The sequence below is a fragment of the Microtus oregoni genome, unplaced genomic scaffold (assembly GCF_018167655.1).
Source record: "Microtus oregoni isolate MIOR12 unplaced genomic scaffold, Mior012 000027F_ref0000203, whole genome shotgun sequence".
NCBI classification, from domain to species: domain Eukaryota; kingdom Metazoa; phylum Chordata; class Mammalia; order Rodentia; family Cricetidae; genus Microtus; species Microtus oregoni.
This window is the reverse complement of record NW_024543086.1, coordinates 26330889-26346333: the sequence shown is the minus strand read 5'-3', so window position 1 is coordinate 26346333 and position 15445 is coordinate 26330889. Positions and strand designations below refer to the sequence as shown.

Genomic DNA, 15445 nt, shown 5'->3' with positions numbered 1-15445 from the left:
TTATATATTAAAAACCCTTTTAACCCTTAATCTTTAGTTCTTTGAGATCTAAAGACATACCCTGTATAACAAACACATGGTGGTAAACTTTTCTATCAGTTCTTGCCTTGCTCCTTAGATTTGAGGACTTCTTGTCGTAAAAACAGGAATTTTGTGGGATGCTTTAAAAATAAAAAAAAAAAGGAATGTTGAGGTGTCCAGCTCCCGGAGATTCTATGCATTCACTTTGCTGTGGACAACAGAACCTTCCCTCTCCAGTTCCCCAGACTGCTGGGCCACAGAGCCATGAGACATGGCTGGGAACTACAGGCTTGGGCAAGAAGGTGATTCAAGACTTTCAGACCAGTACCTGCATAGCTCAGTTACTCCTCAAATGATTTGGGGTTGTTGATTTAAGTAGTATCAGTCTAAGATTATATATATACAGAATAGATCTATACCCTTCCTCCCTTCTTCCCTCTCTCCCTCTTTTCTGTCCCCCCCACCCATCTACCTTCCTTCTCCCCCCTTTTGTGGTACTGGAGATTGAACATAGGCCTCATGAATGTTCTAGGCAAGGGCTCTAACACTCAGCTCTGTCCCAACTCCTTTGTTAAATATAGTCTCTGTATTAAGTAATATTCTGAATTGACTTTAAAGTGGGTTGAGAGGAAGAAGGAACCATGTTGATAATACTCTTGGAGTTGGGGTTGGACCTGATTGGGGATGAAGATGCCCAGCTCTGAGGTGTTGTATGATATGCCCAGACCCCAAGAATTGGCCCCTGTATTCTGCTTTATACTATTGGGTGGTTGTTCGTAGGTTGTAAGCACAAGTTGAGTCCGTAGTGGGGTTACAGCAAGAGATGCTTTCTTCTCTCTTGTCCAGAGTTGAGACTGAGGTGATGAATTAGTGCTACCAATTTCCATAGCAGTTGGCAGGTGTTCTTGGGTAGTCCTGTTATGACATCACAAATGGAGGTCGATGGGAGGAAGCACAGGCCTCCTCAGTGAGGAGAAGTTTAGATCAAGCAGCTGTGATGGTTTTAAAGGTTTTTTTTTCCTTTTCATCCAAACACATAAAATCATACCTCTGATACTCATGATAATGAAAACTGATACCTTTATCTGAGTGACCCAAATATTAGAATGATGATTGCTTTATTTTCTACAGATGCTGAACATCTGAAGATTGGGTTTTTAGAGGTTGATGAGACAGCGTGCTCAGAGTTGAACTAGTCCTTCACTCATGCTAGGCTAGTGCTCGATCACTGAGCAACTCTTCCAGCCCCAGGGACATCTTTTTAACTAGCCACTGTAGCCATTGCATATTGTCATTATTGGCTAGATGAGTCTGTATTATTTGAGATAGCTATGCGTCAGAAAGTTAATACTGGGGTTTGTGTTTGGCCAAACTAAATTACTTACGGAATTCCCACCTGGGGCTGGGGAGAGAGCTCAGCAGGTAAATTGTTTGCTGAGCAAGCATGAGGATCTGCGTTTGGAGCCCACCTCTGTAACAGTGCTTAGGGCTGTGAATTCAGGCAGGTGGATCCTGCAGGCTCATTGGCCAGCTGTTCTAGTGGAATAGGGTGAGAGTCATGTCCCCGTCTCAGAAAATACAAAGTGGACAGTGGAAAGCCCAGGAGCGAAACCGCTTTTATGAAGCCATAAACCAGTTCTTCCAGTGTGCCTTTGACAATAAAGGGACGTCTTCTAGTGCAGTCCTTACTCTGGCCTAGGAATCTACTGCATCTTAAGGTTTAAATGCTTTGCAGATGAGCTTGTTTTTTTGAAGAACATTACAAACTTGGTATTCTGTCCTTTGGGAGACTTGAGCTGCCCAGGCAGTTGTTTGGGAGCTTCTCATGGTTGAATTTCTGGTACTAGTCCTTGTGACCTTGTGACATTTTTGCTTTTTTCGAGACAGGGTTTCTCTGTGGTTTTGGAGCCTGTCCTGGAACTAGCTCTTGTAGACCAGGCTGGTCTCGAACTCACAGAGATCTGCCTGCCTCTGCCTCCCGAGTGCTGGGATTAAAGGCGTGCGCCACCACCGCCCGGCTGACCTTGTGACATTTTATAGCAGCGCATCAGCTCTGTACCTATGTGGTGGCTTAATTTGGGTGTGAGAGTTTGGCTGTTAACTCTGGAGAATGTTTCAACTGAAGGGTTCTACTCGTTTTTCCTCTTAGAGCTGTCAGCTGTAGATCACTCGCTTTCATTATTGGGGGAACAAATGCCTCTCCTCAGTTAGACCATTGCAGTTAACCTCTCCTGTTGAAAAGCTGGGCGGCACGGGTTTACTTCTATTCCGACAATGTAGAAGATGTGTGAGTGCGGGGCTGTAGCTCTCTTGAACTCAATTCTTTTTTTCGTTTTGTTTTTTTTGAAACAAGATTTCTTTGTAACTTTGGAGCCTATCCTGTAACTAACTCTGTAGACCAGGCTGGCCTCGAACTCAGAGATTTGCCTGTCTTTGATTCCTGAGTGTGGGATTAAAGGCATGCACATGCACCACCATCGCCTTGTGAACTCAGTTTTTATAATCAACATAACTTTTGCTGGAAAAGCACTCTTTCTAGTACAACTTATAAACAAACATCAACCTTGATCCCAGCAAACACAAAACGGAAACTTGTTTTTTCAGTTGCAGTCTGAATTTACTTGATTCTTACTTGGATTTCAGTGGAACTAATAAAGGCAGAACCTTTGCCATTCTCAGTTACTAATGTTGAGAGAATGATTGCTTAGAAGGATGTTTTGAGAGTGATTTGGCATTTCAACACAAAACATGTTCAAAGGCATTTGTGATAGCGCCAGGCATACTGCCGGGTGTAATTGAAGAGAATTTCTTTAGGATCTGATACCTCCAAACGTGTGTGTGCAACAGACTGGCCACTGTTCTAAACCCTCTGAGGCTCCAGATGAACAGAATCAATAGGAATAGGTCCTCTCACACTCGAGAATTTGTGAAAGTGAATGACACACTCTGCCCAGTCTAGCACACAACTCTTCCAGCATTTATAGCTGATGTTCATTTCTGAGGCAGGATCTCACTACATATAGCTCTGGCTGACCTCAGATCCACTTGCTGAGATTAAAATCATATACCATCACGCCAAATTTCCATTTTGTTTTGTGGGGGGTTGAGGGGACAGGTGGAGTGGAGACCTTGAGTGGGTGTGCCGGTGTGTATCTGGAGCTCAGAACTCAGACTGTGAGGCTCATGTGGCAAACACTTTAACCGGTGCTGAGCGATCATACTTGCCGCAGCTTAGTTACAGAGAGATTTGCATGGAAAGCAGATGATTTTGGCTTTTTGATAAACTGTATATGCAGAAAAGTTATGGTGTTAAACCTTATAGGCCTTGGTCATGGTTTACCCCATAAAACTTTGAAGGTTGGGTTGTTGTCATATGAAGGGAATAAATGTAGGTGAAAAATTCTGAATTACCCAGAATTGCTTTTGCCTTCAGTTGAAAATCAGAAAAAGAATCTTACCACCTTCCCTGTATCTCATGCACAGCCTTTGTTAGCCTTTGTTTGTCATGCAGAACCTCATTGCTTTGTAATCTGTCAGTTGGGTCAAGGCAGGAGTGATTGTGAGCTCCAGGCTAGCCAAAAGACCTCCTTTACTCCCAGTGTTCCACACCCCAGATAAACCCATGTCCAAGGGATTGTGGATTTTAGAGATTAAAGGGCTGGTTTTAAGTGCTTGTTTTTAGAACTGGCTTTCTGGAGGTGATCTTTAAATTGTCCAAATGTAGACGGGAATGTTTGTCTCTTTTGTTTTTTTCTATTTTGAGTTTTTGTTTTTGAGTTCTGAGATGCAGAGACAGGGAGTTATCATTTAATTCAGGAGTTGGAGAATTTTCATGCTCCAAATGGAGAATTGCAGTTTGAGAGCCAAATTGGGGGAAAACAAACAAAACCTACTTCAGCTCTGTCCGTGGTCCTGAACCAGTGGTGTGGGGGCGCCCATCCCAGTGACATTAAGACTCGGAATCATGAAGGTCCAGCACACAGCTACCTAGGTGTTCAGAAAAGCATGCCTCCTGCATGTAGTAAGGTACATTTCTTGCTGGGGTATTTCCTGTTTTAGGGAAAAATCCAAGCTCCTGGATAACCTGGGCAGCCTTTGTGGACCCGAGCTGCTTCTGCAATCTGTTTTGGGATGGTGTACACGGGCTGCTTTAACCCTGCGGATAGCCAGCAGTGGTGGTGGCAGCTGTAGTATTAACATGTACGAGGTAGGGTGACGACAAACCTGAAAGCAGCTCATCGTTTTCCTGCTCCTTAGTGAACCCAAGAAAGTAGTCTCTGTAGGGTTTAAGGTTTTTATTCAAAAATGTGTTTTATTGTGTGTGTATAGACAGGGTTATATGTGTACATGTGGATACAGGTACCTACAAAGTTAGAAGACATTGTATCCCCAGGAACTAAGAGTTACAGGCCGTTGTGAGCTACCATGTTAGTTTTGGGAACTGAACTCAGGTCCTCTGCAAAAATAGCGAATACTCTGGACCTCTGAGCCATCTCCACATTCCTGGGTAAAGTTTTGTTTTATTTTATTTATTTTTTTGTGTTAAGTATGGGATCCAAGAAGCATGCAAGGAAAGAATTCTAAAGAACTACAGTCCTACCCTAGAGGATTAAGTTTTAATTAGTAGGAAGCTTACTGCAAAATGACTTGATATCAGTTATGTAAAGGTTCTTAAATCTAAGCCATTAGTCATTACAGAATCAGAGTAAATAAGAAACACTGCAAATAAGCATTTTATGTGTACAGAATAGTCCTTTCATTCATCACAGATGGAGCAGAGTATCCAGTGACGTGGCTAGTCTTTACACTTTGAAAATTTACATTATAATTAGAATTTTTTGATTATAAATTATCAAATGTAAATATATTCTTGTACATCTAGTCCTACTATGTAGATCAACTCATGAGATTTTTTATTTTTCTTAAAGCTGGAGATACAGATGACCCACCAAGAATCACTCAGAACCCGGTCATCAATGGGAATGTAGCCCTGAGTGATGGGCACAGCAATGCGGAGGAAGACATGGAGGATGGTAAGTACTGCTCACTCACTCACAGCCGTGGAGCGCTACCAGAAACACAAGCCATCTGTATTTTTTTTCTTGAGTACTTTAGTCTTCAGAGTAGTTAGTTTTCAGGAAGTTACATCTGAGGGCAATTAGGATCTTTTTTTATTTTGAGTTTCAAGATTGTGTAAAATTTCAAGGTAAGTTGCTTCTCAGCCTAGACAAGGGGGTTCAAATCCAAAGGATCATAGTGAATGGGTGTCTGCTCATCCCCACAGGTTTCCAGCCACTGTTAGCATCCAGGGTGCCAGGTAGACTGTATTTTCCTTTCCCTTTGTTTGCAGCAAGATACTTTTCAGCATTGGGATTTGGTTTTCTACTGCATCCCCACCTTAGTGTCTTATCATTCGACTACAATTGAGAACACCTCCAACTCCTGTTAGGCGAAGTGAGAGCCAAGCGTTGGGCCCTATACTTCTTCCACTCACTTTTCTCTGTAGCTTCCCTGTGGAAAAGCATATGCGTATGTATATGCATGGGCATTTTGTGTCAGGGAATTGCTTTTTTTCTTTGAGAATTCTTTATATCATCTTAAGAGATGTAACATTTGCAAGTCAAAGTCCTGAGAAGGGAGCAGCCAGTAATTGCTTTATGCAGCCCCTGGAATCTTGCAGTGTAATTTGAAACCATGTTCTGTACAAGCATGTCCATCAATCCTCATGAGGGTTGTGTCCTTCCCAGGGGAGTAACGGGGCAGTTGAAAGAAACCATCAGGCACGGGCTGCACCACCAGAAGGACTGCTGTTCAGACCTCCTGCCAAAAGTTCAGCCTCCATGCGAAACTGCAGCCGCAGTTGAGAGTTCTCTCACAGTGCGGTTTACCCCTGGCAGCTGGCTGAGGCAATTTCTGAGGAAGGTAAAGAGGCGTGGGCTACACCCCGCTGCTTTGTTCCCCGTGGAGTGCGCTTTCCACTGTAGATGAAGGGCAACGGTGTGGGTGTGGTCTCATTGGTTATTGGGCGTTTGGTGATTTCACTTTGGACACCATAGATGCCAGGAGTGGTTCAGAGAGTGCATTTGGGAAGGTGGCCAGGCAGAGGCGCCAGGTGTGCATTTGGGGTCAATTTGAGTTGTATGTAGACAGTAGCAAGCCCTCTCCATCAGCTCCATCCCAGTGCAATTTGTTTTAAGCAATTCCTCTCTTACTCAGTGTCTGGGAGACACAGATGCAGCTATGGGGTTATCCTGTGTAGTAGAAGAGGACAGTTACCCTCTGAACCCTACCTTCCTCCTACCTGCAGTCAAAACAGACAACCAAGTGTCTCCTGGGGGCCGGGGTGGCCTAGATTGAAAATCATGGTTAAGAAGTTATGAGGCAGAGTTCTCTTACTTTGGGGCAAATAGTACTGGATTCTTAGTACTAAATACCCAGGCTGTTTCACAAAGACCAGAAATTAGAAGCCCCAAGTCTGGGGTCTCAAATGGAAAAAGCAGAGCGGCCCTCTTGGCTTGGAGTTGAAATTGTCTTCAGGGATGGCTCAGGGCCTAAACCTGTTCACAGCATGGCAAAGGCATAGGAGGGTTGGGCTCTGCATCTGGTGACCTTTTCTGGAGGTAAAGTGATACTGATGAGTTGTACATGTCATGTGGCAAGGGTCAGAACCTTGAGGAGCTCTGCATTATGCATGCCTCAGCCACCCAGGCCTAAGCTGGCTTCTACAGGGGGGTTTCTTAGTGCAGACTCTGGCTTTGAACCCCTTCACTTAAATCTTTTACAAGCACATCAAACTAGGATATATGATTTAGAGATACTGGGTTTAATTAGGCCACTTTGTAACCAAATGATGAGTGATTCCCTGTGCTGAGGGTCCTTAGTAAGAGACATCTCTGTGTAAGAACTTTGGCAACTTGGGCATTCAGACATATATGGAGAGAACAGGTTTAGGTGAGGAAGAGAACATTTTAAAGTCCTGCTAACAGACTAATGAGATGGTCAAGTCCTTTTTCATCTTACCTATTCTTACTTCCTCAAGTATGGTTTTCCTTAAATGACTAAGACGTTCTAGAGCAAATGTGTGGGCTCTGAAGATTTCTGTGGAGCTTAGATTAAATTGTAGGTATCTGGAAACAGCTCATTTCATCAGATGAACTAATGTACATCATTTTATGAGACTGACTGATATATGTAAGAGGTTTGCGAAAACATCACTTTAGAGCCACCTTTTGGAGAAATTAGTCCCTTTAAAAACTTGAAATGTCCTGTGTTGCTTTCTCTGCAGAATTGAAGCCCAGTCTAATCCATTGACATTTGCTCTGGGCAGATAAGATAGATAGTTGTGAGCATGGAGCTTTGGGACAGGCAGTAGAGCCGGCACTCCCCAGTTTCTGGGGCAGAGTTTGATGCTAGTGGGTTGTCAAGGAGTCTAGTGTGCTCAAGAGAAAAGGGAAGCTGTAGCTTGTGCTCAAAGGGACACAGTGGGCTCAGGCCAGCTGTCTCTGTTCGAATGATCATATAGGATCCAATATTATGTCCTTTATGTTGATTATCCCTTGTGTTAAAACAACAATGAAAAGCAAAAAAACTTTGAAATGCTTAAACTCACACAGACTTGGTTTTTGTTTTTAAATGATCTGGAATCAGCATACTGCTTCCATTGTTGGGTAAAGACCTTTGTTGATCAGTCTCATATAATTCCCTATAGATGGGTAGTCGGACTTTTATTGTCATAGATAGGTTTCTTATTTCTTTTAGGCTTTTCATTTGGCATTTGTATAAATTCTCATTTGTGTGTTGGTGTGAATACTGAGGGGCTTGCCCGTGTCAGCTGTATGCTCTACAATTGGACTGTACCCCAGCCTTCAAGTTATTCATAAGAAGTTTCAACTTCCTTAGCCTGTTCTAAGAATGTGCCTTCAGTATAATGCAGAAATCCGGTGTGGCTTGTAATGAAGCAGACTAGTGAAGTGGGGGCCATGGATAATACCAGGTTCTGCCTTGTCAAAAGAATTAACATGTCAGTGAAAATTTCACCACTGTTTAAATTTTACTTAAATGTGTGGGATGGAAGAACAAAATGCAAATCACAGTATGTTTCAGTTTTTCTGGCTATAGAGTGTAACCCTATACGTCTAAATTGTAGAAATAGGCTAGCTTTATTGTAGAGTGCACCGTCATGGTCCTTGGTGTTGCCATAGGTGGTGGACATTATTGAGGACTCACTGCCACTTCATGTCACTATGCCTCAGTGTCCTTACCCATAAAGTGGAAATTAATGCAGCTCAGGTACACCTTGTATGTCCACTAAAGCATGTGGCAAACTTTCTGCTGAGTTTTTTTAGGCATTGTCATGGGCAGAATTCTTTCCCCTTCAAGGAGGTGTAGGAATACCTGACTCAGTAGTCTTAGGCCAGTCATCAGCACCCTGTTGCAGCTTCCTGTAGCCACCCTTCTTGCTTTAGTGCTCCTGCCCTGACTGAGGGAGCCGGGATGTGCATAGTGCAAATGGGTGGGGAAAAGCAGAGTGTGGACTCTTGACAGCCTTTGTAAAGAATACCCTCTGTGAGGACTGATGGACATGTTTTCTTAAGAACAGACCCAGGTAGTTGCAAACTTCTAGCAACTGTAGTCTATCTAGAAGAAGTAGATGATTCCACAAACTCATTTTGTGTGCAGTTTGGAGATGGAAGGGTTGTGGGACTTTGTTATGATGGTCTTCAGCAATCTGGGATATAAGGGGACAGGGTGTCCCTGTTGATTAACATGCTCCTCATGAGTCTAGTGTGGTCATGCTCCGGGACCCAGCAGTCAGGGATATCAATACCTGATTCTATTGGTTGGAGGGGGGAGCTGTTCCCGCTCCACAGAGAGGCAAGCACAGAAAGTGATGCCTTCAGACACTTCTGCAGTCCCTTGGTCTTCTGTGGCTTTTGTTTTGCTTCACTGATGCTTGTCAGTAGCAACTGGCAGAGGGGCTGTGAAAGACTGCTCCCTCGCTGTAGCCCGGGAAGCAGTCAGACATTGCTGGGGCTGCATCAACTTTCTGGCCAGTGATGGGTCAATGATGCCATTATTTTAGTTGATACATTTTTGATTGACACACTGAACCCCTGACCAGAGGTACTGTAGGGCAGAAACCTTTATTCCTTTTCTAATGCTGGGAAGAACTTTACTTTATAAATAAATTGCTACCATAAGGGATCCAGCATGTTCACAAAAGTCAAAGCTGAGGGACAGTATTAGCTGTCTCCATGTGCTGTGTGCTTCTAGCACAGTGGCTGGTCTTTTCCACTGCCCTCCTCCCGGATCTTAGTCCAAGGCTCATATCTTCCCTGTTTTTCTTGAGTATTGCTTATATACAGAAATACAAGGCTGCTCGCCCTCCCTCCCTCCCTCCTTTCCTTTCTGTCCCCTCAATGCCCAGATTTGGGAGTGAACACTGAAGTAGATGTTCAACCCCCTAAACTTTGGTTCTCCAAGGGAAGGCAGATGTGTGTGAGTGAGCTCCTGTTAGGAGTCCAGCCATGCAGAAACTGTCCTTATTAGCCTTTTCATAAATTGGAAACGACACTATCATTTCCCCCAGAGGCTTCAGAAGTACTTGGACTGAGATATTGTAGAGCAGTTTACTACAGTGTTCGTGCGCTTATGGTTAATGCCCTGGCTCTGTGATTGATGGCGTGTTTTCTTGCAGACACCAGTTGGCGCTCCGAGGCAACTTTTCAGTTCACTGTCGAGCGCTTCAGCAGACTGAGTGAGTCGGTCCTTAGCCCTCCGTGTTTTGTGCGAAATCTGCCATGGAAGATTATGGTGATGCCACGCTTTTATCCAGACAGACCTCACCAAAAAAGCGTAGGATTCTTTCTCCAGTGCAATGCTGAATCTGACTCCACGTAAGAGTTTAAATGATGCAACTACAAATGCACAGATTTATGGAAGCCAAATTCCATCATCTTACTCGATTTTATTTTCAGCTTCTTTGTAACTCTATGCAGTCCCTTTTCCTTTTGCTCTGGTGATGAAACCTAGGGCCTTGTTACATAATCACCTATTATTGGGTTAAAGCCAGCCCTGATTCTATAACATAAAACTAGGCTTTGTGCTAGAGCCCAGCGGCCTGGATAGGCTGGGGCCACTTGGACCCTGCCGGCCACTGAGTAATCATTCCATTCTCCCTGTAAGCAGATAGACGCCTTAAGTGTGTCTCACCCTGACAGCTGTCTGCTCCTGATAGCCTGTGCCTATTTGGAAAGTACAAGTCACAGCAATTAGTTAGCGCTTTAGATGGATTGGGCCTTTTTAGGGGGAAAGTTTTGGTCATAACTTTTTAAAAGGAGGTTTATTTTTATTGTAAAATTGTTTTAATACCTGTATTTGGGAAGTGGAGGCAGGAGGTTCAGGTCAAGGCCAGCCTGGATTGCAGGAAACCCTGTTCCAGTAACTAAGAAACAAAGAAAAATCTTGGAGGTCCTTCAATTGATATGAAAGAGAGAGAGAGGTATCATATTCTATGAGTTTTTCAAACTTGACCTCTTTGTTTTGTTCTCAGAGATTTGTAGCTCTCCCTTCAACCCATATTCTGCATTGTCAGTGTTAAACTCATGCACACCAGGACAGTCTGGACAGGGTTAGCAGGGAGTATGGAGTACATTGTCCCTTTGTTTACACCAGGAGCCTAATTGATGAGGGAGTATGGAGTACATTCTCCCTTCAACTGAGCTTGTCTCCGGCAGTAAATTGGTGCTCAGGTTGGACTGCATAACTGCAAGTTATGGTGTTACCCTCTTGCGTGCCCATTGGCCTGATTTCTCCTGATCCATAGGGCAAGTGTGCAGGAACCCCAAGGTACAGGCACAGGCTCTACTGAACAAAAGTGCATTGTGGGGTAGAACCCAGAGGTGTATCTACTTTTGTTGGCTTTGTTGTCCAGGCTAGCTTTGAATTCGTAATAATCCTCTTGCCTCAGCTTCCTGTGCTAGAGATTATGTGTGTGTGCTATCATATTGTGCTCATCAACTCTTTTTTTTATTCTTGTGTCCCCGTCACAGGGCTTTTGTATATGCCATGAAACCACTACTGCTGAGTTACCCCCTCGCCCAGCCACAGTTTTATAAAATATACTTAAAAGTTCAGGAACTTGTTTGTGTTTTGATTTTTGGTTTTTTGAGACAGGTTCCCCATAGCTTTGGAACGTGTCCTGGGACCTGCTTTGTAGACCAGGCCAAATTCAAACTGAGATCTGCCTGCCCCTGCCTTTCAAGTGCTGGGATTAAAGGCATGCACCACCTCTGCCCAGCTAGGAACTTGTGTTTTATACTTAGTTATAACATTTTACGGGTTAAAAGATAAAATCACAAGCCAGGCGTCATGGTGCAGAATCCCTGAGTTCTAGTCCAGCTAGAGTCACATGGTGAGGCACTGTCACCAAATAATAAAATCTTGAGTTAGCCGCTGCAGCTGTGTCCTCAGATCCCTCTTCTCTATCCAAGGTAGATTTTCGTTTGCTGATTTTGATGTTTTAAAAATGTGTGACTCTCAGTTAAATGTGTCAACTAAGGCTTGGGTGAATTTTTTCCCTCCCCTTCCAATAGGTCGTGGTCCTGTCATGCACAAGCAGTGTTGAAGATAATAAATTACAGGGACGATGACAAATCATTCAGTCGTCGAATCAGTCACTTGTTCTTCCACAAGGAGAATGACTGGGGATTCTCTAATTTTATGGCATGGAGTGTAAGTAACAGTATTTAGTCTCAGCGTCCCAACTGTTATTGCTAGTCTTGTTCTTTCATTTCTCAGAAATCTTGCTTTCGAGTTGAGCAGGTATCTGGAAGTTGTGACTTTCTGGCATTCGGCATTCAAGTTGCAACCTTTAAATTTTTACTTACTGTTTTGTATGTGTTTGATATGCAAACTTAATTATCTGTGTGTGCAAATACTGAGTGGGCATACACATACCATGGTGTGGCAAATTTCTGTGTGTTCTGTGGATTGAACTCAGGTCCACGAGTTCAAAGTTTAGATGACAAGTACCTCTACTCACTGTGTCATGTCACTGGCCACTTGAGCATTAGATGGTTTTGTTTTTTCTTTTTTTTTGGGGGGGGGGTCATTGTGTGTGGGGGGCACAGCTATGGCTGTCCTGGAACTCACTTGGTAGGCCCAGGCTGGCTTCAACTCTCATCCGCGTTCTGAGATTAAAGGTGTGTGCCACCACCACCTGGCAGCATCAAGTATTAACTTTTAAGATATCTTTAAAAAACTGTTTATGTCTCTGTGTGAGTATGTGGGCATGTGTGTGTGAGGGTGCCCACAGAGGCCTGGCTAGGCTGTCAGAGTGATGAGAATTTGTAAGTTGTGGGTACTAGGCTCCAAACTCTGGTTCTCGTGATAAGAGTAAGCAGACCTGTTGAACACTACACTGTTTGTCCAGTCCAGTAAAGTGTGAACTTGTAATTGCACATTGAAGTTTTTCCTGACCTTCCTAGGGAAGACCTTCTTTGGTAGGGCCCCTTTCTGCAGTGGTGGTGGCCAGTGGGTGGTATTTTACCCAGGCCCAGGTGGCACTTAACCCTGAACACCTCTGCAGAGCTCTCTGGGTTCATGCTTAACACAAAATGGACCACTTCCACACAGGCGCACAACTGTGCGGGAACTTTAAAGAAGTACTCCATTCAGTTCTGAAGTAGTGCTTTATTGAGTGCAGAGTACGCAATGTATATGTTCTGATGTAAGTGGATATTTTTATTTTATAGGAAGTGACTGATCCTGAGAAAGGATTTATAGACGATGATAAAGTCACCTTTGAAGTTTTTGTACAGGCGGATGCTCCCCATGGAGTTGCGTAAGTTTTGTTCAGTTGGGTACTGCTGTACTGTATTGAGTGAGAATTTATATTGGTATATATATATGTTGAAGAGATGTGCTCAGCCAGTAAGCCCCAACACATCATAGCTGCCTGCTTCACACCCTCTCTTAACGGATTGGTTGGCAGTTCCTTTGTGCTCACCAATGAGTTTTCTGAATTTAACCAGCCAGCAGACTAGATGGTTTTGCAATCTTAGGAAGGGCACAGTCTTAACAAGCAGAGAAGCCCTAGGTCCTTACATCCATGGCCACTGCAGTGGGGATTTGCTTTTATTTTGAAGAGTGTACAGATGTCTAAACTTTTCGCGGGGAATCAGGGAACGTGAGAGCTTCTAACTTGGGCCATTGACCGGGCTCTTGAACTGCACTGTAGCTGTCATCCCGACAGTGTTGGTTCACGTTCCTCGTTAGTATGGAAGAGGGAGATTAGATTGGCTAGAGGAAGTTGTACGGTAGATTTTTCTCTGGCTCCATTACCGCATGGGTCCAGGATACCTGGGGCATAACTCAGACCAGTTTCTCCAAGTAGCCACCAAAATAGCTTATTAAAAATGAAAAGTCCTTGGTGCTTAGAGTGTATTCTAAAACTTCAGAATATATATTCCTGTCTTCCTCCTGCATATGTGTTTCTACAGAATTGGCAGCAGGGATGGGGTGGGGTGTTCAGCTCTTAACATATCCTGCTGATGATCATATATGAATTCCTAATGTGTGTGTGTGATAAGCTAGCTCTGAAATCACATTCGATATAATTGTAAAAGGGTACCCCCAGTGTCTTGTCAGTGCTCATCTTTATCAATGGCAGGTGTGCTCTGTCCTGTTAGCAGACAGGCGAATGCTGAAATAGCCATGTCAGTGAACAGACATGTGTGACATCAAGTCAGGCCTCAGTTTTACAGTGTAGTGCTGGAGGAATGCTGTGTGGAGCGTGCTCCTTCGCCAGGATGCTAGAAACAGATGATGGCATGGCACAGTGACTAAAAACCAACTGTCCTGTGCAGCGGACCTTCAAGCTTGGACTTATCTTTCAGGTGGGACTCAAAGAAGCATACGGGCTATGTCGGCTTAAAGAATCAGGGAGCTACGTGTTACATGAACAGCCTGCTGCAGACTTTGTTTTTCACAAATCAACTAAGAAAGGTAAGTGAATCTATTCCTCTCTAGCTTTCTGCCTTCTGTTCTGTAAGGTATGTCAGAGGCCCCGTAGAATAATCAGCAGAAGTTCTCCCCCTCCCTGGACTGCAGACCTTTCTCCACAGGGAGGGGAGGAGGCCCCGCCAGGCTACCTTGATAGTCTCTAGTCAAGGGACACCTGCTGTTGAAGCCGACTAGTGCCGTCAGCTTTAAAAATACAAACACCATAATGATAATAGTGAAGATCTACTATTTCTACATCTAAATTGTATTCCCAGGCCCCCTCATACCCTCTCTTATCCATTTATTTGGAAGCGAGACTGCTATATATAGTACTAGCTGTTCTGGAACCGATTTGCTTGCCAGAGCTTCGCCTGCCTGGGCTGGGATTAAAGATTGTGACACCACTCCCGGCCTCACCCGGGGAGGGGGAGGGTCTTACTCAAGTTGCTTAGACTGACTTTAGATCCTCCTGCCTCCAGGAGTAAGTAGGTCTGCACCTTATGCTTACATGGACTAATGAGCAGTCTGAATCTAAGGATGGGGGTGGTGCTTTCTGATGGGGAGAGTTTGTGCAGACAGCATGGAGTAGTACAGGGAGAAGGCTCTTCTGGATGGGACTTCCTGGATCTCATTTGCACTCTGCCAGACAGGTGACTGAGATGGGTTTGTGTGTGTAGTAGCTTGGATGTCATCTACATTTCATCTCTTTGTTGTTGTTGTTCATAAATAATTGAAAATTTAAATTTGTACTGTCGGGGGGGGGCTAAAATGAACGAGTTTTTTTGCCTGGTTGGTGAGCTATAGGTGACTTTTTCATTTTCCTTTGTATTTTCTAAATTATCTCTACAGACAGTTGAATGGTTTTCAAAGTTCGACATAGCTAAGAGCCCCTAACACATTGCTTTTCTCTTTATCATAATAGAGCTGACAGCTGTTTTCTTTGTTTGTTTTTTTTGTTTTGTTTGTTTTTTGGTTGTTTTGTTTTTTTTGAGACAGGGTTTCTCTGTAGCTTTGAAGTCTGTCCTGGAACTAGCTCTTGTAGACCAGGTTGGCCTCGAACTTACAGAGATCCACCTGCCTTTGCTTCCTGAGTGCTGGGATTAAAGGCGTACACCACCACCGCTTGGCTGACAGCTGTTTTCTTGCAGGCTGTGTACATGATGCCGACGGAGGGTGACGACTCCTCCAAAAGCGTCCCCTTGGCTCTGCAGAGAGTGTTCTATGAGCTGCAGCACAGCGACAAGCCCGTTGGAACAAAGAAGCTCACCAAGTCATTCGGGTGTGTACCAGCCATCCACCTCCCTTCTGCTTTCGGTGTAAGGGACAAGAGTGGAAGCTTGTGACGCGTGTCAAGTACGAGTCAGCTCAGGCAGGCTTACAGTTGTCTCGGCATTTGTGCACTGTCTCCCCTTTTAGGAAA

General features: G+C 44.1%; 1 protein-coding gene across 2 annotated transcripts in view; it reads left to right on the top strand.

Annotated features, from left to right (window-relative positions):
* Positions 1–15445, top strand: part of Usp7 (ubiquitin specific peptidase 7) — a 55836-nt gene that overhangs the window by 19107 nt on the left and 21284 nt on the right. The window contains exons 2-7 of one of the 2 annotated variants that reach the window (XM_041675998.1): positions 4950–5054; positions 9719–9917; positions 11616–11754; positions 12777–12865; positions 13920–14028; positions 15174–15304. In XM_041675998.1, the coding sequence (XP_041531932.1) occupies positions 4950–5054; positions 9719–9917; positions 11616–11754; positions 12777–12865; positions 13920–14028; positions 15174–15304 (772 nt within the window). Of the gene's footprint in view, positions 1–4949; positions 5055–5782; positions 5944–9718; positions 9918–11615; positions 11755–12776; positions 12866–13919; positions 14029–15173; positions 15305–15445 lie in introns of those variants that run through there. The other variant, XM_041675999.1, reaches the window with a different exon arrangement.